The 25,311-nt window shown below is 45.6% G+C and overlaps 1 protein-coding gene across 1 annotated transcript in view; it reads right to left on the bottom strand.

Annotated features, from left to right (window-relative positions):
- LOC109903597 (neural-cadherin) overlaps window positions 1-25,311 on the bottom strand; it is a 142,507-nt gene that overhangs the window by 24,689 nt on the left and 92,507 nt on the right. The window contains exons 9-16 of the mRNA XM_031788899.1: window positions 24,334-24,502; window positions 24,036-24,206; window positions 22,704-22,876; window positions 14,016-14,183; window positions 5,975-6,224; window positions 3,050-3,177; window positions 2,710-2,896; window positions 1,850-1,993 (exon numbers count right to left, since the gene is read on the bottom strand). Coding sequence (XP_031644759.1) covers window positions 1,850-1,993; window positions 2,710-2,896; window positions 3,050-3,177; window positions 5,975-6,224; window positions 14,016-14,183; window positions 22,704-22,876; window positions 24,036-24,206; window positions 24,334-24,502 — 1,390 coding nt within the window. The remainder of the gene's footprint in view (window positions 1-1,849; window positions 1,994-2,709; window positions 2,897-3,049; window positions 3,178-5,974; window positions 6,225-14,015; window positions 14,184-22,703; window positions 22,877-24,035; window positions 24,207-24,333; window positions 24,503-25,311) is intronic.

The following is a 25,311-nucleotide window of genomic DNA, read 5'->3' as shown; positions in this document are numbered from 1 at the left end:
GTGTATGTATCACAGGGCTGTGGAGTGTGACAGTCAACCACTGATCTATTGGAACACTGTCACCTCCAGCACCAACATGGGACACTGAACTGACTTACTCGACCCCGGAAAATGGGACAATAGCACAAGAAAAGAAAACAGAGGGGAGGAGAGGGAAAGACAGAATAATGAGGTAGAGGTAGAGAGAGAGAGAGAGAGAGAGAGCAGTGGAAAGACCAGAGATGAGCCAGGAAAGCTGCAAGAGAGGGAAGGAGAGGAGAGACACAAAATGAGCCGATCTGAAATATGAGAAATGAGACGAGAGGATCTGAGATGAAACACCACGAGATGAGAGACTACACAGGCAGACATCAACCCTACTTCCACCACCACAAGCATAGCCAGGAGTGGCTGAGCTCAAACCTCCCCTCAAGACCTGCCTGCTCAGCAAGGCTAGCGCTTAGCCAGGGATCGTGTCATGTTTTACAGCTAATCTCCCCGCTAATACAGATCATCTCCCTGCTTGGACACCTGCGTGGGAGGCCAGGGGGAAACAAAATGGCCACCGCGGCAGTTTATTCCACTCACTCCTGTCTCTCCGTTGAGAGAGACATTTTCCCTAATTACCAGAGGGACACATTGTTGAGATGGCGAATTGGGGTAAAGTCTACAGAGCGGTGGTGGGATAAGCCGGAGCATTTGGGAGGGAATTATAGTTGTTGTTTGCGGTAAGTTTGCTATCTTAGCACTTCTTAATTCTGCTTCAGTGTCTTTTTGGGATGTATGCTTTTACAAATCCACCAAGGGATCAGGCTAGGGGTGTCTGAAGAGGGATAAAAAGCAGAGCCAAGACAGTTGCTAATTCAACTGAACATTGGAAAGGAAAAACAAAAACAAACCCTAAATTCAAAATGGTGGCCCCACTTCTCGTCTTAGTCATTTACTAACTCTTTAAATGTAATGTAGCAGCCCATTAAATCAGGTGTCATTTCAACACCTGCGTTAGCAGCATGGAAGGTGTCATTTCCACCAAAACAACGATCGACATCTACTCCCACAAAGGATTTACCGTTGTCATTAAGACGGCACACTGCTTTTCTTATTTATTAATTTTCAGAGGAAGAGAGACGAGGGACAAACAAAAACAAAGAGACAAACATCAAATGACTACCTCGGGGGGCCGCATCCATACCTCCCACATTCACCACAGAGATTTGCTAACACGCTCTGACAGAAAATGAGAGGAATAGAGAGAGAGTGACAGAGTGGGAGTCAGAGACGGAGAGAGAAAGACAGAGAGTATTCTTTACATAAATATACCTCCTATACTTTTCTTAATCTCTGTGGAGCCTGTCAGAGCATCAACAGAACATTCAACTTGATATGGACAGGAATTCATAAGCAGAGAGGGAAGTGACAGGGGGAGAGTGTGTGATTCCATTACAGTCGAGAGACAGAGTTGAACAGACAAGTAGGAAAAGCGACACCAGGATCAACACACACTGTACCACTAGAGCCCAAGTCCTCTATGGGTATCGGGCACTTCAACAAAGACATTATGACTACTGGACCCAGAGGACTGACATTGTGCTTACATTCAATTCTCAATTGTTATGTTTGTGTGTCTTCAGACTTGTATCTGCCAAGGCCTTTGTAAAGATGAAAGATAATCTTCCATGGGAGTAAACATTAGAATTATAAACAGTGCTGTCCAAATAATGTTAGAACTACGTCCCAGGAAACTAGCACCAATAACTTTACTTATTAACTTATCATTGTGAGCGCTGTTTTTTTCAACAACAAAAAAGTCTAAACCCAGGTTGACTGATTGAACCCTCCCCACCCTGAGACCAAGCCCAATGTGCCTCACCTTCATCTTCATCATTGGCCGTCACGGTGATGAGGACGAAGCCCACCTCCTTGTCTTCCTCCACGCTCACCTCGTACACCGATTGGGCGAAAGCCGGAGCGTTGTCGTTGACGTCTGTCACAAGGATCCGTACGTAGGCCGTGTCTGTGTGAACCAATGAGAGGGATCTTTACTAACAACCAATCCAAACTGAAGCATGGACCTAGAGTGCAACACTAATGTATAGTACTCTGACATCAAATTATATTGGCTTGGTCTATGTGGACCAAAGACATTAAAAAGAGAGTACATTACTCTAAGTATTCCACCTGGCAAGAGAAAACAGAAGCAGTAACCATCTAACCTCACAGAACACAGCAGTGTAATACCAACAGGGGCAAAAGGGAGAATAATGTGCATTAGCTAGTCATTTCCATATGAACTCTAGCGGGACCTTGATGGCTTGAACAAACAGCGTGTTGGTGGGATGATTGTAGCATCACTATTCTTTTGCTGTACCTCTGTGTGCGAGTCATTATTGACCCAAAACCCCGATTAGCCATTAGCTCGTTCCATTAGCGCATCGCTAACGACGTCTTAATGAATGAAGTTCATGCTCTAATAACAGGGATTGAGCCAGCTGGTGTGTGTGTGTGTGTTTCTGTGTGTGTTCCTGTTACTGCCTGGTTAGAAAACGACTGATGTGTTATTGACTGGTTAGGTAATGGGGGGGTTGATGGAGGATAGGGTGGGTAAGTGGACAGAGCTACCTATTATGAGACAGTATGATACTCAGAGATTCCCTGTCTGGACAGGTGTGCCTGTGTGTGGACTGCAAACATGTGTGTATACATAGGAGTGTAGCTATGTGAGATACCCACCAGTGTTGGGCTGGCCCTGCTGTCCAGGCCTGGCTGACTCGGAGCTGTCCTGAGACTGGACCTCTATGAGGTAGGAACCTTTCTGCTCACGGTCAAACGAGGCCCGGGTGTGTATGACCCCAGTGTAGGAGTTAATACTGAAGTACTGAGAGTCTCCACTGTCATCCTTCAAGATCACATAGTTTATCTGTAGACAAAGATCGAAACATTAATGCAAAATCAGGACAAAGTTATATACAATATTGTGTTTCTGTTGAATTATTCTAATTTGAAATGGTAAGAAAATCAAGTGATTGTGGGAAATGTAGTCATTCGCAATAGAGTCTGCAGGGGTCCTCACCATTCCATGGAGGCCTGAATCGAGGTCCGTAGCAGAAACCTGCACCACCGATGTTCCGATCTCTGCCCCCTCTGGAACGGTAGCCTCATAGGTGGAGGACAGGAAGAAGGGAACGTTGTCGTTTACATCTGGAGAGGGGAGAGACAGGCCAGAGGTCAGGGTTAGGGAGGTGATACAGGCCTTCTATTAAGAGCCTGCTAACAGAGGTCCTACCACACCTATTGTTTTGACCTCAACAATGCTAATGCTAAGTAGACAAACCCAACTCATACGCCACTGTCTCTCCAGGTTTTAAGACTACTCTCTAGATATACATGAGATTAGGAACATTTGTGATTTCCCTAAATGTCCCAAAAATACAATTATTGACAAAGTCATACAAGAATACCCTCTTTTCTTTATGCTATTAGAACTAGATATTTGTGTTCCCGCCTCCTTCACTGGCGCATGTGGTATGAGTCATCGCTAAATAATCAGTAATTTTAGCCGCTAGTGTTCTCTGTCGCTAGCTGATTACACCTTCCTCCAACAGGCTTCGAGGGACTACATCTTCCCTGTCATTACCTTTCAGCCTCCCACCTTCATTAACTGAGCTGGAGATTCAAGTATTTATGTTGTGTTGGAAAGCCCTTCACTGTTCCCTACTGCTCAAGCCTGCTTGCTGTCTTCTCTCTCTATTTTCCTCATAAAACTCACTTCCAGCAAGTTCATGACCCAAGATGAAAAGGTGTGGCCAAGGTATTGTACATATAATATAATCCATTTAGCAGACACTTTTATCCAAGGCAATTTGCAGTCATGAGTGCATACAATTTACAGGCCCCAGGAACTGAACCCACGACCCTGGCAGTACAAGCACCACTCTATCAACTGAGCTACAGAGGACCACAGTTGTCTCCATAAGTTGCATGTCTCAGGAGTAAATGTATCCAGCGTTCACACTAGTACACACAGTTTAAATTCTAAGAGTTTACACTATACACACTGTTAAAATCTAAGAGTGTACACTGTACACACTGTTAAAATCTAAGAGTTTACACTGTACACACTGTTAAATTCTAAGAGTTTACACTGTACACACTGTTAAAATCTAAGAGTTTACACTGTACACACTGTTAAAATCTAAGAGTTTACACTGTACACACTGTTAAATTCTAAGAGTTTACACTGTACACACTGTTAAAATCTAAGAGTTTACACTGTTAAAATCTAAGAGTGTACACTGTACACACTGTTAAAATCTAAGAGTTTACACTGTTAAAATCTAAGAGTTTACACTGTACACACTGTTAAAATCTAAGAGTTTACACTGTTAAAATCTAAGCGTGTACACTGTACACACTGTTAAAATCTAAGAGTTTACACTATACACACTGTTAAAATCTAAGAGTTTACACTGTACACACTGTTAAAATCTAAGAGTTTACACTGTTAAAATCTAAGAGTTTACACTGTTAAAATCTAAGAGTTTACACTGTTAAAATCTAAGAGTGTACACTATACACACTGTTACAATCTAAGAGTTTACACTGTACACACTGTTAAAATCTAAGAGTGTACACTATACACACTGTTTTTTATTTTTTTATTTCACCTTTATTTAACCAGGTAGGCTAGTTGAGAACAAGTTCTCATTTGCAACTGCGACCTGGCCAAGATAAAGCATAGCAGTGTGAGCAGACAACAAAGAGTTACACATGGAGTAAACAATTAACAAGTCAATAACACAGTAGAAACCAAAGGGGGAGTCTATATACAATGTGTGCAAAAGGCATGAGGAGGTAGGCAAATAATTACAATTTTGCAGATTAACACTGGAGTGATGAATGATCAGATGGTCATGTACAGGTAGAGATATTGGTGTGCAAAAGAGCAGAAAAGTAAATAAATAAAAACAGTATGGGGATGAGGTAGGTGAAAAAGGGTGGGCTATTTACCAATAGACTATGTACAGCTGCAGCGATCGGTTAGCTGCTCAGATAGCTGATGTTTGAAGTTGGTGAGGGAGATAAAAGTCTCCAACTGTTAAAATCTAAGAGTGTACACTGTACACACTGTTAAAATCTAAGAGTGTACACTATACACACTGTTAAAATCTAAGAGTGTACACTATACACACTGTTAAAATCTAAGAGTGTACACTATACACACTGTTAAAATCTAAGAGTGTACACTGTACACACTGTTAAAATCTAAGAGTGTACACTATACAGTTTCAACTGTTCTGCCTTATTATTATTCGACCATGCTGGTCATTTATGAACATTTGAACATCTTGGCCATATTCTGTTATAATCTCCACCTGGCACAGCCAGAAGAGGACTGGCCACCCCACATATGCTCTCTCTAATTCTCTCTTTCTTTCTCTCTCTCGGAGGACCTGAGCCCTAGGACCATGCCCCAGGACTACCTGACATGATGACTCCTTGCTGTCCCCAGTCCACCTGACCGTGCTGCTGCTCCAGTTTCAACTGTTCTGCCTTATTATTATTGGACCATGCTGGTCATTTATGAACATTTGAACATCTTGGCCATGTTCTGTTATAATCTCCACCCGGCACAGCCAGAAGAGGACTGGCCACCCCACATAGCCTGGTTCCTCTCTATGTTTCTTCCTAGGTTTTGGCCTTTCTAGGGAGTTTTTCCTAGCCACCGTGCTTCTACACTTGCATTGCTTGCTGTTTGGGGTTTTAGGCTGGGTTTCTATACAGCACTTTGAGATATCAGCTGATGTACGAAGGGCTATATAAATACATTTGATTTGATTTGATTTACACACTGTTAAAATCTAAGAGTGTACACTATACACACTGTTAAAATCTAAGAGTGTACACTATACACACTGTTAAAATCTAAGAGTGTACATTATACACACTGTTAAAATCTAAGAGTTTACACTGTACACACTGTTAAAATGCCTCCTACCTGTAACATTGACGTAGACGGTAGTAAAAGAGGCCAGTGGAACAGCAGCTACGTTCTGCACTCTGACCCTTAGTGTGAAGAAGCGCGTGGTCTCACAGTCCAGAGGTTCAGCCACCAGTATGGATGCAGAGCCATCAGCCCTGTTGGGTTTGATGTAGAAACGGACAGGCATGTTGGTCTCCGGCACCTGACCCTCTTCAAGGTTATAGGTCACTCTAGAGTCACCCAGCGGTGAGGTGGCCTTGATAGTCTGGAGGAGAGGAAGCAGGATATGACAACATTAGTGAAAGGATAGGGAGGTGGATATATATTCAAGTGTATATGCATGTCTGAACAGAGTGAATGAGTGTGTGTGTGTTCATATGAATGTCTTAACAGAGTGAGTGTGTTCTTTTGTCTGTGCAGGTTCATTTGAGTACCAGTGTGTGTTCCTGAAGTACAACACAGAAAACTAGGAGGAACCTGCTTGGGCATGCTGTAATGTCCCATAGATTTGTTTTGTTTATCTTGGAGGTGAATTACTGAAAAAGAGCCAATGACTAACAAAAGGAGTTGGCTTTGGCCAAAGCTCCCTAAAGATAATTTGCATTATTAGTGAGCGGACCCATTTAAAATCAGCACAAACATCTCCCTACTGCTGACTCCACTTCAGGAATATATTGGAGACACTCCAAGTCTAATCCATCAAAGTTCCTATTGAACTGATATAACTGATAATTTTATGGAGACACTTTCCACTGGAAAATCAGCTCCAGACTATCCGGTTCTAAATGAAGGCTGCAGGGTTTTCACAACGCTCCCACTCTCTCTTTTCCAGGAACCGTGGCAGAGAAAACCAAAGTGACAGGAAATGATACGGGGAAGTATATCGCTGCCGCGCATACCTGGGTACAGAGGGAGCCCATCAATGGGATTTCACAGACATTGTGTCACACTAATTGATGCCCCCCCCTTCCTGTTTATACCAGTATGGAGGTCAGGTGTGAGAATGTTTTCTTTCCCTCTCTGTATGAAACATATGGGGCGGTTGGAAGGACGTCATCCTACACTCACAGGGACAACAGGCAGGATTCTCATTGTTCTGAGGACTCCATTATGGGTCACAGCTGCAACCTGTCTGGCACCAAATCATTTGTTACTTCAAGGGTTCTTCCAAACGAACTCCATAAATGAGAGCATTTATTAAATAGATGACACTATGAAGTAAGCACACCATTTCAAGCATAGTATGTTTAAGTGTGTTCAAGAATTCATAGTTCTAGCTCTTGTCCAAACATGTCAAAATAATGGCGTAAACCATCTATGGGCAAAGATACTAGCGAACCATGAGAAAGTTTTAAGAGGGGTGTTATTCGGGAATCTACTGTGTGTGCCTGACTGTGAATGTGTGTGTGAGCAGGTGAATGTGTGTGTTGGTGTGTGTGTGCTCACGTGCAGTGCCCTACCGCAAAAGGGTCTGACCTATAAAAGCAGGAAGCAGGTGGAGCTTTTAAGACCCATGTTCTCTTTGCCACTTGTCCTGCCACAATGATGCTGTGTGTGTGTGTGTGCTGCGCTGTGTGTGTGTGTGTGTATATGTGTGTGTATATGTGTGTGTATGTATCTGTGTGTGTGTGTGCTGCGCTGTGTGTGTGTGTATATGTGTGTGTGTGTGTATATGTGTGTGTATGTATCTGTGTGTGTGTGTGCTGCGCTGTGTGTGTGTATGTATCTGTGTGTGTGTGTGTGTGCTGCGCTGTGTGTGTGTGTGTGTATATGTGTGTGTATGAATCGGTGTGTGTGCACTTGAGTGCGGTGTGTGTGTGCGTGTGTGTACAGTACACTAGAGCTTTTAAGGCCCATGTTGTCCTTTCGCTGCCACACAGCCAGAGTCACAACCTTGACAGGGAAGGATTACATTAACCATGGCCGAATGAACCTCACTTCACCACTCATTCTGCTTAGATCCAGCAGAGGTCCCCCCCCCACACACACACACACACACAAACTCTTCAAATTCACCATATCTACACTACTGGAGATTCTGAGATTCTTCAAACGTCCAGTATTCTGACATGGCTGTCTACATTTGCAAATCGTCCATTTCGGATGTATAAGAATGAAAGATTACAGCAGAGAGTGCTGTAGTGGAATGGTAGCGTTTGAGTCCAAGTCTGGCAAACAAAGGCATTCAATCTTCTCATTAACTGACTGGAGTGTAACCAGGCACTGTTCTTGGACTCCAAACAACAATGGAAAATTTGAAAATTAAAATGGCACCGGATAGATTTGAACTTTTTGCATGATTATCTGGACATGCAAGACTGAGCCACCGTCTGAGTGAGTCACTGTCTGAAAAAACGATCCTGGAAGTCAGGTTGAAATCTAACAGCACAACAAAAACCAAATCATATTTCTATCTGTTGAACAACACCAAAAGCCATTGTTACCCATTATGGAATTGCAATAACATAAGAGGAAAAGCATTGGAAGGGAGAACATTGAAAGTAGCATGGTTGTATTGTATGTCCATGACTCACTATACTTGGTTAGAGCTAAAGAGATAGAATGAGAGAGTCAGGGAGAACATTGAAAGTAGCATGGTTGTATTGTATGTCCATGACTCACTATACTTGGTTAGAGCTAAAGAGATAGAATGAGAGAGTCAGGGAGAACATTGAAAGTAGCATGGTTGTATTGTATGTCCATGACTCACTATACTTGGTTAGAGCTAAAGAGATAGAATGAGAGAGTCAGGGAGAACACCTGAAGATAACGCAACAGCGAAAAGCTCTCAGACTTTCCTTTCCGACTCAGTGGAAGAGGGCGCTCTCTCTCTCTCTCTCTCTCTCTCTCTCCGGGAGCGAGCTAGTGCGTTAGCGAGACCCCAGAGTTGCCCCTGTGGACCCCCAACTTCCCACCTACCTCAGCTTCTCGCAATTTTTTTTTCTCACTTTTATGCTTCAAAAGCCTTGTTGTGTTGAAATATTCATGCCAGCATGAGTTTAGCTTCAATAATTGATTTTGATTATCTGCTGAGAAAATACAAAACTTGTCCAACCTCTTGTATTCCACCTTATTAAAGACCCCTCACGCACCGGGCCTCCCCTCCCCAGTTTACATGGGCGAGCCCTGGAACAGGAGCATGATGGGAATGATACCCCATTATCTCGCCGGCGTGCTAAAGAACAAGTCCCCTTAATTACTTCCTCAAGGTTGCAATTACCGCGTTTGGAAATTTGCTAATTATTGTTCCTTGAGATAATTCCACAATGAGAGGCTCGATATTTAAATGTTTAATTAGGGAGACGGAGAGATAGATAGATAGATGGATAGATGGATAGATGAATAGATGGACAGATGGATAGATAGATAGATAGATAGATAGATAGATAGATAGATAGATAGATAGATAGATAGATAGATAGATAGATAGATAGATAGATAGATAGATAGATAGATAGATAGATAGATAGATAGATAGATAGATAGATAGATAGATAGATAGATAGATAGATAGATAGATAGATAGATAGATAGATAGATAGATAGATAGATAGATAGATAGATAGATAGATAGATAGATAGATGGATGGAGGAGGGAGGTGAGAGGGAGAGAGAGAAAAAAGAGATAGTTGGGTAGATGAACAGAGGCACTCGGTAACACAACAAGGCAGCTCAGGGATGCTAATGAATGCATTATACTGTTTAACAAGCCTAATTTGTATTTAGAGTTCTAAGGATGAATTACTGTGAAGGCTCCCAAAGCACAGAACAGATTTTAACAGTCAGTTGCTCCACACCAGGGAGTAAATACTGTACTTAGAGTGGAACTAGAGAGCGATAGAGAGAGAGGGGGAAAAAACTCTGTATAATTGTTGTGAAGTGCTTTGTTGTTCAAGTTATATTAGTACAGAGAGACATTGTACAGTGTGAGAGGGAGAGAAAGAGAGAGGGAGAGAAAGAGAGAGGGAGAGAAAGAGAGAGGGAGAGTGTAGATAAAGACAGTTTGTAAATGAAAAGAGAGAGAGAGAGAGGGAGAGAAAGAGAGAGGGAGAGAAAGAGAGAGGGTGAGAAAGAGAGAGGGAGAGAAAGAGAGAGGGCGAGTGTAGATAAAGACAGTTTGTAAATGAAAAGAGAGAGAGAGAGAGGGAGAGTAAGAGAGAGGGAGAGAAAGAGAGAGGGCGAGAAAGAGAGAGGGAGAGAAAGAGAGAGGGAGAGAAAGAGAGAGGGCGAGAAAGAGAGAGGGAGAGAAAGAGAGAGGGAGAGAAAGAGAGAGGGAGAGAAAGAGAGAGGGCGAGTGTAGATAAAGACAGTTTGTAAATGAAAAGAGAGAAAGAGAGAGGGATAGAAAGAGAGAGGGCGAGTGTAGATAAAGACAGTTTGTAAATGAAAAGAGAGAGAGCAGAAGAAAAAAGAGAGAAAGTGAACAAGTTCTCTGGCTAATAACGATTCTCCACTAACGGTTGGAAGTGTTGAAAGTTTTCTCCATTAAAAGGCCAGTGACTACCATGGTAACTCCCGGCAGCCGTTATCTTGGAAGCTTTTATAAAAGGCAATATTATCTGTCTAGCCAATCAGAGGCTGCCGTTAACCACCATTAGTAAACCTATTGAGCCCACCACACTACAGGGACTATAGTGGACCATTACACCAACTTATGGAGCTTCCTGAAAGAGTTTGGAAGAGGGAGGGGACAGAGGGGATGGGGTGGGGGGGGAGACAGAGGAGAGATGAGAGGAGAGATAAAAAGAAAGAAGCAGAGAGAAATCAATGAAGGAAAGGGCTGAGAGTAGAAGAGCACGACCCTTTCATACAGGGCTCGGTGATCTCTAGGGAAAGTGGTGTGCCTTCTTCTATTAGCGAAGACATGCGAGACCACATGTAGAGCCCCGTTGGGACTGGCCTTTGGCACATGCACAGTCACTGCACAAGTCACAGAGGAGACAGTAACAGTTGACCTTTATGGGGTCAATGTGGCCATCAATAAAGTTGTCATGAATGGTACCAACTAGGCCATAATGCATCCATGAACAACATCATAAAGGGCTCATAAGTTTGACCATAAGATGTCAACATGCAGCCAACATTTACTAGAGTCATCTTCCATATGTTCATGTTCATAAGAAAGCGCTCATCTGAATTCAATAAGTCAACAACTGACAAGAAGCTCCATTTCTCGCATATCAGTTCAGGGGTGCCTAGCAAGTCCTCTCAATGGCACAATGCACCAAGCCTAAAGCTGAGGCGGCACAGACATAGCTCTAATGAGAAATCATGTCATTACACATCAATGGTGTCTGGGGTGGGGGGGGGGATCAGAGATGAAGCCTAGCTTAGCCTGGCCTAGCGTAGCATTAGCTACACTGCTGTCAAGCTAAATGGCAGGCCTCGAACATGTTTTGGTGTCGAGAAAGGGTTGTGTTTGTGTTCAGTCGTCTACCTTTCACCTGCTGCATATTCCTTGTGTATTGCAGTGGGTGACTTCTAGTATGTATGTGTGTTTAGCACACCAGAGAATTGTGTCAGATCTATCTTTGACAGGCTGCACCCCCCAATGAATAAGCCCAGGGTATGTAAACAACGCGGCACTCTCCTCCTGCTCCATCACTCCACTTCAAAAAGAGATGGACCCAAAAACAACCCCCACACATCCTCAACACCAAAAAAAGAGGCCTGAGGAGGAAAGTGCGTTGACAGCGCTGATGAGACAAAAGCAACCATCCTACTGGCTCTCCACAGGAGAAGGGCCTCATTGATATGGAGATTTCTCCCTGCATCCGTGTCTCTCATCCCTGGCAACAATGTAATTAACAGATCATATTAGCCCTGCTAAATTTAAAACAACTATCTACATAGCCGCAATAATGCCGCCTCGGTGGAAGAAAAAACCAACAAGGAGGAGAGGAAGGGGGTGGAGGTGGGAAGAGAAAGAGTTTTGGCCATCGACCAACTGGTTCCAGAGAGGGGTTCAAGAGAGACATGGAGGGACAGAGAGAGAAAAAGAGAGAGATAAGGAGAGAAAGACTGAGAGGGAGACCTGAAGGTCATCTGAAAGAGAAAGAATGTGACATAGCCTTCCCTATTTTCCAATTCCACCGAACAACCGCTTTGAGGGAGACGTCTGTATTAATGTTTTTGACTTTGAGCCTCTAGTGGATTAGTCTCTCTCTCTCTCTCTCTCTCTCTCTCTTTCTGTCCCTCTCTCTCGCTCTTTCTGTCCCTCTCTCTTTCTGTCCCTCTCTCTTTCTGTCCCTCTCTCTTTCTGTCCCTCTCTCTCTTTCTGTCCCTCTCTCTCTTTCTGTCCCTCTCTCTCTTTCTGTCCCTCTCTCTCTTTCTGTCCCTCTCTCTCTCTCCTTCACTCTCTCCATCTCTTTCTCTCCCAGTGAAGCTGTGAGAGCTGAGCTGTCAGGAGATGAATACAGTAATTAAGCGTCTCCCTCTGTTGCGCAGTCCGAGGCAATAAGAGACCATTGTAGAGTCTCAACAGGGTGTATAATTTTATCTCCTTCCCTCTCCTCGCTCCCTTTGTGTCCCGTGTCAACGCTGACACAGATACCGGGTGGCTCGTTGCGTTTCTGCCATCTCCTGCCATAGAGGGATCAATTCTAATTCGGTGTTGTCAAAAAAAGGGGCCTGGGAACATATTTAAAAACAGGTTATCAAAAACGACAAGCGAAGCAAAGCGAGTGAATGAACATGATTTTGGCAAAAGTAGCGTCAATACGTCCCGCGCCCTCTCCTTTTCAAAAACTGACTCACTACTATTAAAGGAAACACTATCAGGGGAAATCTTCTAACATTACATTTAACATTTGTAGCATACTTTTGAATCGTGTGCAAAATGAAGACGGGCATGGATGGCAGCAGGGGTAAGATGGAAGAGGAGAAGCACTGGGAGGGAGGCGGCGGGGGTAAGATGGAAGAGGAGAAGCACTGGGAGGGAGGCGGCGGGGGTAAGATGGAAGAGGAGAAGCACTGGGAGGGAGGCGGCGGGGGTAAGATGGAAGAGGAGAAGCACTGGGAGGGAGGCGGCGGGGGTAAGATGGAAGAGGAGAAGCACTGGGAGGGAGGCGGCGGGGGAAGATGGAAGAGGAGAAGCACTGGGAGGGAGGCAGCGGGGGTAAGATGGAAGAGGAGAAGCACTGGGAGGGAGGCGGCGGGGGTAAGATGGAAGAGGAGAAGCACTGGGAGGGAGGCGGCGGGGGAAGATGGAAGAGGAGAAGCACTGGGAGGGAGGCGGCGGGGGTAAGATGGAAGAGGAGAAGCACTGGGAGGGAGGCGGCGGGGGTAAGATGGAAGAGGAGAAGCACTGGGAGGGAGACGGCGGGGGTAAGATGGAAGAGGAGAAGCACTGGGAGGGAGGCGGCGGGGGTAAGATGGAAGAGGAGAAGCACTGGGAGGGAGGCGGCGGGGGTAAGATGGAAGAGGAGAAGCACTGGGAGGGAGGCGGCGGGGGTAAGATGGAAGAGGAGAAGCACTGAGAGGGAGGCGGCGGGGGTAAGATGGAAGAGGAGAAGCACTGGGAGGGAGGCGGCGGGGGTAAAGTGTGATGTTTCAGTTTCGTCAGGTAAACTGTAGCAGGGTTGTGTACTCGCCTCGGCAGAAATGTTTCGAAGTACCCTGCTAAACATGCTGATGGTTGGGGAAAGTGAGGTGAGATTTATACCACCGCTCCTCAAGGCTCTCTTTCCTGATGAACAGGATGGGAATAGTCTCAGAAGAACTACTTTCCCCTCCGACAGGGAGTAAGGTCCTCGAGATGTTGATGCCAGTCTGTCTGGAGGCACTAATAGGAGCCTAGTCACCACTATCTTGGCAAGCTGCTGGTGGGGTGGGGAACTCCTTTTGGGGGGGTCTTTATTATCTTGGTCAGTTGGAAAGAGATTAAGCTATCATGTTGGAACATTCCCCCAAGTTGCAGTTGGTAGAGCATTCCACCATCTCTACCACAGCGGCTACTACCAGAAACCTATGTATGGTTGTGGTTGACCTTATATCATAGTGTCAGTAGACACCATCTCTCCTGGTTAAGGAAAAGGTCACTATGAGGTCTACTCACCACTATCTTGGCGTCGCGAACGATGTTCTCGGACACAGTGACCCAGTACTCTAGCTGCTCCCACTGGGGCGGCTGGTTGTGCACGTTGGTGATGATGACCGTCAGCTCCACAGAGCTGCTCCTGTTGCCCCCGTCTGTGGCCACGATCTGCTGGCTGATCCTCGACGTCTGACGACAAATAGAAGAGAGGAAGGAGGGGCGACACGGAGGTTAAACATGGAAATCATATGGAGATGAACAAAACCCATGGTTGAAACCCCTCTTGGAAGCACCTCTGTCACATCTTAAATGTACCTTCATGTGCAAATGAATGGAAACAGTCTCCATCAGTTTGTTCCAACCCACTAAGTAACAGATCAGATGCAGCATATTTACAACCTTATCCACTTAGTCAGTGTCATGACCTTCCAGTGACCTCCTCCTCTAAACCACAACCTTCCTACTGTCTACAGAAGACTGCTCTGATGTCGTTCATCCTTACATCACGCGAGAGATACAGACGGAGAGACAGAACGAGAAACAGAGAGAGGGAGAGAGAGAAAGGGAGCAATGAGAGAGGAGATATTCCAACTGACATGGAGGTATTCAGATAAATGATTCTCTGCGAGGGGAGTGTGAAAGCTTGGTTAAACAGATCATTGATACGGAGAAGAGAGGTCCGAGAGAAAGGGGTGACATTTAAAGTTGAGGAATATTTAGCATTATTTATATGGGACATTAACTGGGAGACTTCACAAGTCCATTGTGTGGAAGGGTGACGATGGGGTCACTCTCTCCACATCTTGATTTGACTTTGGGAGGTTGTTGGACTTGGAGAACAAAGGGGGGGGGGGCTTTTTTATGACGCACACAAGCAAATACACACACAAATCCAGGCACATGTCAATATATGCATAATATACAGACATCCAGTCATGAACACAGGGGCAGGGAGAAATAGGGACAGAGGAGGGTGGGGAATGAAGAGAGTAGGGAAAAGGAGACAGAAAGGGAATGAGAGCCGGTTGTGGTTGTCTCTGTCCTGACAGGGTGGATAACTCTACCTGACGTGTGCTAGGTCTCTGCTGAGCAACGTTCTCTGACACACACACACACACACACACACACACACACACACACACACACACACACACACACACACACACACACACACACACACACACACACACACACACACACACACACACACACACACACACACACACACACACACACAGAAAGGAAGGAAGAAGGAAACCAACAGGTCCATCACTATAACCCCCGACCCCGCCCCCAAACCTCAGCGCTCCTGTCAAACCTCATCTGTGTCAACTCAAAATGGAGACCAGACTTAAGAGCTAAAAGGTGTCGGATGCGAATCAGGCATGAATATTTCACTAGCTGGTACGGGTCACCTAGAACCTAACCTCAAGCTCCCACCTTCCCCACTCTATCTTACCCTCTCCCCTCTCTCCCTTTTTCCTTCTCAGCTGTGGCTGAGAGAGAGAGAGAGAGAGAGAGAGAGAGAGAGAGAGTATCTCCACCCTGCTACCACGAAAGGACTTCCACCCTGCCACAATACAGCGGGTAAATGCAAGTATTTCCCGTGACTGTGCCTCAAAACCAAACGTTTTCCTGGCCCACCAGTCCACCCTGGACTTGAACAGCCTCTATGACCATGTCCACCTCTACAAGGCAGCAGTGCCCACCTTTGCCCGAACTCTAAAGGACATCGCTCTCAAACGTATCCCCAACACTTCACACAGGAGCAACAGATCAATAGACACCCCACCCAGACCAGCGAGACACCCTCCCAGATCTGCAGGACCCCCCCCCTGGACCTACACATAGAGGACCCACGCCAAGAGGAATTACATCCAGACCACAGCACACCCAGACACATCCACACCCCCACCCCAACCAATCAACACCCCCCCACGTCAACCATGCCCACACCCCATTTAGGCCCCCTCAGATCAGACCTATGCCACTCCTGCCCACCCCATGCACCCCACCCCCGCAAAGAGGGCCTCAACATGGAAGCCACACATACGCCCAGGTAGTGAGCGGGCAAACAGTCCCAACCCCCACTCTCACACTCGCCCAAGCCAATGGCATGTACCAGATGCTCAGCAGGCTCTGCTCACACTTACTGGCCTGAGGCCAAACCACAACCAACAACATTGGACACTCTATGGAACAAAAAGCCTTCACTATATTATCCTGGAATATCCAAGGCCTGAGGTAATCTGCCTTTGGCCTAAAGAGCAGAAACCCGGACTTCACCAAAGAAATCGGTAATACAGACATTGTCATCCTGCAAGAAACCTGGTATAGAGGAGACGGACCCACTGGTTGCCCTCTAGGTTACAGAGAGCTGGTAGTCCCATCCACCAAACTACCAGGTGTGAAACAGGGAAGGGACTCAGGGGGTATGCTAATTTGGTATAGAGCAGACCTAACTCACTCCATTAAATTAATCAAAACAGGAACATTCTACATTTGGCTAGAAATTCAAAAGGAAATTATCCTAACAGAGAAAAATGTCCTCCTGTGTGCTACCTATATCCCCCTACTAGAATCCCCATATTTTAATGAAGACAGCTTCTCCATCCTGGAGGGGAAAATCAATCATTTCCAGGCCCAGGGACATGTACTAGTCTGTGGCGACCTAAATGCCAGAACCGGACAAGAACCTGACACCCTCAGCACACAGGGGGACAAACACCTGCCTGGAGGTGACAGCATTCCCTCCCACATATGCCCCCCTAGGCACAACTATGACAACATAACCAACAAAAACGGGTCACAACTCCTGCAGCTCTGTCGCACGCTGGGTATGTACATAGTCAACGGTAGGCTTCGAGGGGACTCCTATGGTAGGTACATCTATAGCTCATCTCTTGGCAGTAGTACTGTAGACTACTTTATCACTGACCTCAACCCAGAGTCTCTCAGAGCGTTCACAGTCAGCCCACTGACACCCCTATCAGACTACAACAAAATCACAGTCTACTTAAACAGAGCAATACTCAATCATGAGGCATCAAAGCCAAAGGAACTGAGTAACATTAAGAAATGCTATAGATGGAAGGAATGCCGTTTGGAAACCTACCAAAAAACAATTAGGCAACAACAAATTCAATCCCTTTTAGACAATTTCCTGGGTAAAACGTTCCACTGTAATAGTGAAGGTGTAAACTTGGCAGTAGAAAATCTTAACAGTATATTTGACCTCTCAGCTTCCCTATCAAATCTAAAAATCTCAAATAGAAAAGCAAAGAAAATTAAAAATAATGACAAATGGTTTGATGAAGAATGCAAAAATCTAAGAAAGAAATTGAGAAACCTGTCCAATCAAAAACATAGAGACCCGGAAAACCTGAGTCTACGCCTTCACTATGGTGAATCACTAAAACAATACAGAAATACACTACGGAAAAAGAAGGACCAGCATGTCAGAAATCAGCTCAATGCAATTGAAGAATCCATAGACTCTAACCACTTCTGGGAAAATTGGAAAACACTAAACAAACAACAACACGAAGAATTATCTATCCAAAATGGAGATGTATGGGTAAACCACTTCTCCAATCTTTTTGGCTCTATAACAAAGAATAAAGAGCAAAAACATATACATGATCAAATACAGATCTTAGAATCAACTATTAAAGACTACCAGAACCCACTGGATTCTCCAATTACATTGAATGAGTTACAGGACAAAATAAAAGCCTCCAACCCAAAAAGGCCTGTGGCCTGTGAAATGATCAAATATACAGACAACAAATTCCAATTGGCTATACTAAAACTCTTTAACATCATACTTAGCTCTGGCATCTTCCCCAATATTTGGAACCAAGGACTGATAACCCCAATCCACAAAAGTGGAGACAAATTTGACCCCAATAACTACCGTGGAATATGTGTCAACAGTAACCTTGGGAAAATCCTCTGCATTATTATTAACAGCAGACTCGTAAATTTCCTCAATGAAAACAATGTACTGAGCAAATGTCAAATTGGCTTTTTACCAAATTACCGTACAACAGACCATGTATTCACCCTGCACACCCTAATTGACAACCAAACAAACCAAAACAAAGGCAAAGTCTTCTCATGCTTTGTTGATTTCAAAAAAGCCTTCGACTCAATCTGGCATGAGGGTCTGCTATACAAACTGATGGAAAGTGGTGTTGGGGGTAAAACATACGACATTATAAAATCAATGTACACAAACAACAAGTGTGCGGTTAAAATTGGCAAAAAACACACACATTTCTTCACACAGGGTCGTGGGGTTAGACAGGGATGCAGCTTAAGCCCCACCCTCTTCAACATATATATCAACGAATTGGCGCGGGCACTAGAAAAGTCTGCAGCACCCGGCCTCCCCCTGCTAGAATCCGAAGTCAAATGTCTGCTGTTTGCTGATGATCTGGTGCTTCTGTCACCAACCAAGGAGGGCCTACAGCAGCACCTACATCTTATGCACAGATTCTGTCAGACCTGGGCCCTGACAGTAAACCTCAGTAAGACCAAAATAATGGTGTTCCAAAAAAGGTCCAGTCACCAGGACCACAAATACAAATTCCATCTAGACACTGTTGCCCTAGAGCACACAAAAAACTATACATACCTTGGCCTAAACATCAGCGCCACAGGTAACTTCCACAAAGCTGTGAACGATCTGAGAGACAAGGCAAGAAGGGCATTCTATGCCATCAAAAGAAACATAAATTTCAACATACCAATTAGGATTTGGCTAAAAATACTTGAATCAGTCATAGAGCCCATTGCCCTTTATGGTTGTGAGGTCTGGGGTCCGCTCACCAACCAAGACTTCACAAAATGGGACAAACACCAAATTTGAGAATTCTGCAAAAATATCCTCCGTGTACAACGTAGAACACCAAATAATGCATGCAGAGCAGAATTAGGCCGATACCCACTAATTATCAAAATCCAGAAAAGAGCCGTTAAATTCTACAACCACCTAAAAGGAAGCGATTCACAAACCTTCCATAACAAAGCCATCACCTACAGAGAGATGAACCTGGAGAAGAGTCCCCTAAGCAAGCTGGTCCTGGGGCTCTGTTCACAAACACAAACACACCCTACAGAGCCCCAGGACAACAGCACAATTAGACCCAACCAAATCATGAGAAAACAAAAAGATAATTACTTAACACATTGGAAAGAATTAACAAAAAAACTGAGCAAACTAGAATGCTATTTGGCCCTACACAGAGAGTACACAGCGGCAGAATACCTGACCACTGTGACTGACCCAAAATTAAGGAAAGCTTTGATTATGTACAGACATGATTTGGTTGGGTCTAATTGTGCTGTTGTCCTGGGGCTCTGTAGGGTGTGTTTGTGTTTGTGAACAGAGCCCCAGGACAACAGCACAATTAGACCCAACCAAATCATGAGAAAACAAAAAGATAATTACTTAACACATTGGAAAGAATTAACAAAAAAACTGAGCAAACTAGAATGCTATTTGGCCCTACACAGAGAGTACACAGCGGCAGAATACCTGACCACTGTGACTGACCCAAAATTAAGGAAAGCTTTGATTATGTACAGACTCCGTGAGCATAGCCTTGCTATTGAGAAAGGCCGCCGTAGGCAGACATGGCTCTCAAGAGAAGACAGGCTATGTGCTCACTGCCCACAAAATGAGGTGGAAACTGAGCTGCACTTCCTAACCTCCTGCCCAATGTATGACCATATTAGAGAGACATATTTCCCTCAGATTACACAGATCCACAAAGAATTCGAAAACAAATCCAATTTTGAAAAACTCCCATATCTACTGGGTGAAATTCCACAGTGTGCCATCACAGCAGCAAGATTTGTGACCTGTTGCCACGAGAAAAGGGCAACCAGTGAAGAACAAACACTATTGTAAATACAACCCATATTTATGCTTATTTATTTTATCTTGTGTCCTTTAACCATTTGTACATTGTTAAAACACTGTATATATATATATATATAATATGACATTTGTAATGTCTTTACTGTTTTGAAACTTCTGTATGTGTAATGTTTACTGTTAATTTGAGTTGTTTTTCACTTTATATATTCACTTTGTATGTTGTCTACCTCACTTGCTTTGGCAATGTTCACACATGTTTCCCATGCCAATAAAGCCCTTGAATTGAATTGAATTGAATTGAATTGAATTGAATTGAAAGAGAGAGAGAGAGAGAGAGAGAGAGAGAGAGAGAGAGAGAGAGAGAGAGAGAGAGAGATAGAGAGAGAGATAGATAGATAGATAGATAGATAGATAGATAGATAGATAGATAGATAGATAGATAGATAGATAGATAGATAGATAGATAGATAGATAGATAGATAGATAGATAGATAGATAGATAGATAGATAGATAGATAGATCAGGAAACAAGAGAATACAGAGAGAGAGACCAGGAAACAAGAGAATACAGAGAGAGAGACCAGGAAACAAGAGAATACAGAGAGAGAGACCAGGAAACAAGAAAATACAGAGAGAGAGACCAGGAAACAAGAGAATACAGAGAGAGAGACCAGGAAACAAGAGAATACAGAGAGAGAAACCAGGAAACAAGAGAATACAGAGAGAGAAACCAGGAAACAAGAGAATACAGAGAGAGAGACCAGGAAACAAGAGAATACAGAGAGAGAGACCAGGAAAAAAGAGAATACAGAGAGAGAAACCAGGAAACAAGAGAATACAGAGAGAGAAACCAGGAAACAAGAGAATACAGAGAGAGAAACCAGGAAACAAGAGAATACAGAGAGAGAGACCAGGAAACAAGAGAATACAGAGAGAGAAACCAGGAAACAAGAGAATACAGAGAGAGAGACCAGGAAACAAGAGAATACAGAGAGAGAGACCAGGAAACAAGAGAATACAGAGAGAGAGACCAGGAAAAAAGAGAATACAGAGAGAGAGACCAGGAAACAAGAGAATACAGAGAGAGAAACCAGGAAACAAGAGAATACAGAGAGAGAGACCAGGAAACAAGAGAATACAGAGAGAGAGACCAGGAAACAAGAGAGATGCAGAAGAAAAGCTAAACAATAGAAAGAGAGGTCAGCGCCTAGCAAACAAAGCCCAAACCCTACAAATATAATGTTACTGCAGGGTGTCAACTCCCCTCTGAGACAGACAAATGTCGGAAATAAACGTGCAAGCACACACGCACGCATCCACACACACACATAAATATATTTATGCATGTGTGAATATAATGCTTCCTCAGGGTAAGATACATAGTGCTATATATACACATATAGAGAGACAGGGGCATTGTTGTTATTCCAGACCGTGCCATGTTTAATATGCATCCACAGAGGGAGGTAGAAAGGGTGTGCAGCAGTCTCAGTGGATGATATCAGGCCAGTGGGAAGGATCGGTGTACAGTGTACACACACACTGGGAGGGATGGAGTTAAGGGGGTGCTGTACACACACACTGGGAGGGAGGGAGTGAAGGGGGTGCTGTACACACACACTGGGCGGGAGGGAGTGAAGGGGGTGCTGTACACACACACTGGGAGGGAGGGAGTGAAGGGGGTGCTGTACACACACACTGGGAGGGAGGGAGTGAAGGGGGTGCTGTACACACACACTGGGCGGGAGGGAGTGAAGGGGGTGCTGTACACACACACTGGGAGGGAGGGAGTGAAGGGGGTGCTGTACACACACACTGGGAGGGAGGGAGTGAAGGGGGTGCTGTACACACACATTGGGAGGGAGGGAGTGAAGGGGGTGCTGTACACACACACTGGGAGGGAGGGAGTGAAGGGGGTGCTGTACACACACACTGGGAGGGAGGGAGCACAGGGGGTGCTGTACACACACACTGGGAGGGAGGGAGCACAGGGGGTGCTGTACACAAACACTGGGAGGGAGTGAAAGGGGTTCTGTACACAAACACTGGGAGGGAGGGAGCACAGGGGGTGCTGTACACACACACTGGGAGGGAGGGAGCACAGGGGGTGCTGTACACAAACACTGGGAGGGAGGGAGCACAGGGGGTGCTGTACACAAACACTGGGAGGGAGGGAGCACAGGGGGTGCTGTACACAAACACTGGGAGGGAGGGAGCACAGGGGGTGCTGTACACAAACACTGGGAGGGAGGGAGCACAGGGGGTGCTGTACACACACACTGGGAGGGAGGGAGCACAGGGGGTGCTGTACACACACACTGGGAGGGAGGGAGCACAGGGGGTGCTGTACACACACACTGGGAGGGAGGGAGCACAGGGGGTGCTGTACACAAACACTGGGAGGGAGGGAGCACAGGGGGTGCTGTACACACACACTGGGAGGGAGGGAGCACAGGGGGTGCTGTACACACACACTGGGAGGGAGGGAGCACAGGGGGTGCTGTACACAAACACTGGGAGGGAGGGAGCACAGGGGGTGCTGTACACAAACACATGGGGGAGTGCAGGAGGAGGCTGTAAAACACCTGTACTGGACCTGCGGGTTAAGGATTCCCCTGTTTCAACAGGCAGCCTGCAGTGCATAAAGAAGAGGTACTGGGGGAGAAGGTAGGAGAAGACACACACACCGAACACACACACACCGAACACACACACACCGAACACACACACACCGAACACACACACACCGAACACACACACACATGCACAGGAATTGCCCCCTCATGGTGTATTGTGGTAGGTGTGTGTGGCTGTGCCCCCACCTGTGAGATGGGGTGGTTGACGTACACCCAGCCTGTGCTGGGGTTGATGTGCAGGTAGGCCGGCTGTTGACGGGACAGAGAGTAGGCGATAGCGGCGTTACTCCCCTGGTCATCATCGTGTGCCGCTGCTCGCAGGAAGCTAGTCCCCACCGGCGTGTCCTCGCGCAGGAAGTCTGCCACACGAAGGGTTAACACATTAACATCACCGCCGACAAAGAGCAACATCAACAAGAGCAATAACAACAGCAGCGGTGGTGGAAGTTTCCGGCTGAAATCAACGCATTTCAGTCACAGAGACCAGAAATAAATGCGTGTGTCCTAGAAACATTTCAGTCACAGAGACCAGAAATAAATGCGTGTGTCCTAGAAACATTTCAGTCACAGAGACCAGAAATAAATGCGTGTGTCCTAGAAACATTTCAGTCACAGAGACCAGAAATAAATGCGTTTCCTAGAAACATTTCAGTCTCCCAGTTAAATAGTGAATAAGCCACTCCAACAGTCTTGTTCTAATGTGATAAAAGGGATTCTGACATGGGGCTTATCAACACACATGGTAAACAAACACGGTCTCCAGGGAGGGCAGGGAGGCGGCAACGTTGTCATCAGTCTTAAAAGCTTTCCAGGATTACCTGTGATTTAATATATACATCAGGTTTACCTTTCACAATATTGCTTTACCTTGAAAACTGTTAAGACACAGAAGCCACAAGGCAGTGACATTGGACTGGGATAGGAGGGCATTGGGTCCTTGAGCTGCTGGACATTGCTGAGCAAGCACAGTTTTGACTTGACCTTTGACCTTACACTACACTTGGCAGAACAAGGTGAGGGAGGGAACCCTCACACGAGTGGACAAATCCCTGGTACCCGTGCCTTGAATATGATTTTATGGGGGAACGGTTTGAACTCCTTTCCTCTGTTGCGTTTTAGAATGGAAGCAAAGGGTTTAGTAAGAACTTGTTGGAGGGGTGTGGAGGAGGGGAGAGGGAAGCTTGGATAAAGGGACAGTCCCTTTATGTCTATGGCAGGGCAACCCTTAGAGAGAACACTGGTTCCACTCAACATTAAACAACCATATTTGGTATTGGGGGATTAAAAGACAGCAGCCAAGATAATACCTTTATAATACCTTTATAATACCTTTATAATACCTTTATAATACCTTGATAAGATGACTTAATGTATTGGACAAGGCAAGATCAACGGACACATTTGATAATGAAATTGTCTGAACCAAACAGGAGAAGGACAGAGGTGAAATGATGAGCGTGACGGAGATGACCCAAGGTGTGACGGAGGTGACGGAGGAGTGACAAAGATGACTCTTACACTGGTAGCGACTGTTCTCAAACTTGGGGTCGTTGTCGTTCTGGTCGGCGATGAGGATGGTGATCTGGCAGATGCCGATGAGGGGCTCCTGGGCCAGGTCTGTCGCCGTGACAGACAGGGAGTACTCTCTCTGGCGCTCGCGGTCGAAACTCACAGTGGTGCTGATCACACCTGGAGACACACACACAATGTATTTTACTGTATGTTACTGATGTCCTGCAGATACGTACAGTCAGCCATTCCACAGCAATCAAATAGAGATGTTCTGATACAGTCTGACTGAAGTCTGTTTTCTAACCTGTGTCAGGGTTGATGACGAAGCCGGATGATGTCCCGTCTCGGTGCATGATCCCATATTTGACCTCTCCGTTGACCCCCATGTCCGCGTCGAAGGCGTGCACACGCAGGACAGATGTCCCAGGGGGCTGGTTCTCCAGGACAACGGTGTTGATGCTGTAGTTATGGCACTGAGGGGGCAGAGTTCACACAACACCTTTGGCATTGATGCTGCATTTGTCAGTTGTCAAGGTAGGTCCTAATTATAATGACCAGTAGCCAATGGGACACACTGGTCAACCAGCACAGATGGACTGTGACTACCCCAGCCAGCATTCAACATCCATCACGATAAGACTAGTTAACACGCATGACGTGGGGAGCAAGGAGTTGCCAAATCTAACGGGTTGCCAGATTTTGCACACTTAGCACTCCTCCTCCCGTGTAGGAACCCACTGACCCTGTGGGCAAGTCCTTGCTGAAATATTCATCTTTGGGGCCGAGCTGTGCTGAGCTGATCTGAGCTATGCTAAGAGGGGATTCTGGTCTGACCCTGGAGTGTTCCGGACTGCAGTGGAGTGGAGTTCTGCCCCACAGGAGAACACCAGCTGTCTCTACTTTGAACTGGCAACTTGGCATGTTCCTCTCTCTCTTTCCGTCATCTCTCTCTCCCTAGTGCTGTGGAACTCTACCTCTCCCTCACTCAGTCACTATGTTCCTCTCTCTCTTTCTGTCATCTCTCTCTCCCTAGTGCTGTGGAACTCTACCTCTCCTCACTCAGTCACTATGTTTCCTCTCTCTCTTTCTGTCATCTCTCTCTCCCTAGTGCTGTGGAACTCTACCTCTCCTCACTCAGTCACTATGTTTCCTCTCTCTCTTTCTGTCATCTCTCTCTTCCTAGTGCTGTGGACCTCTGCCTCTCCTCCCTCAGTCACTATGTTCCTCTCTCTCTTTCTGTCATCTCTCTCTCCCTAGTGCTGTGGACCTCTGCCTCTGCCTC

Source organism: Oncorhynchus kisutch, linkage group LG2 (assembly GCF_002021735.2).
Source record: "Oncorhynchus kisutch isolate 150728-3 linkage group LG2, Okis_V2, whole genome shotgun sequence".
NCBI lineage: Eukaryota > Metazoa > Chordata > Actinopteri > Salmoniformes > Salmonidae > Oncorhynchus > Oncorhynchus kisutch.
The sequence above is the reverse complement of the archived record's forward strand: the minus strand, read 5'-3'. Positions and strand labels throughout refer to the sequence as shown.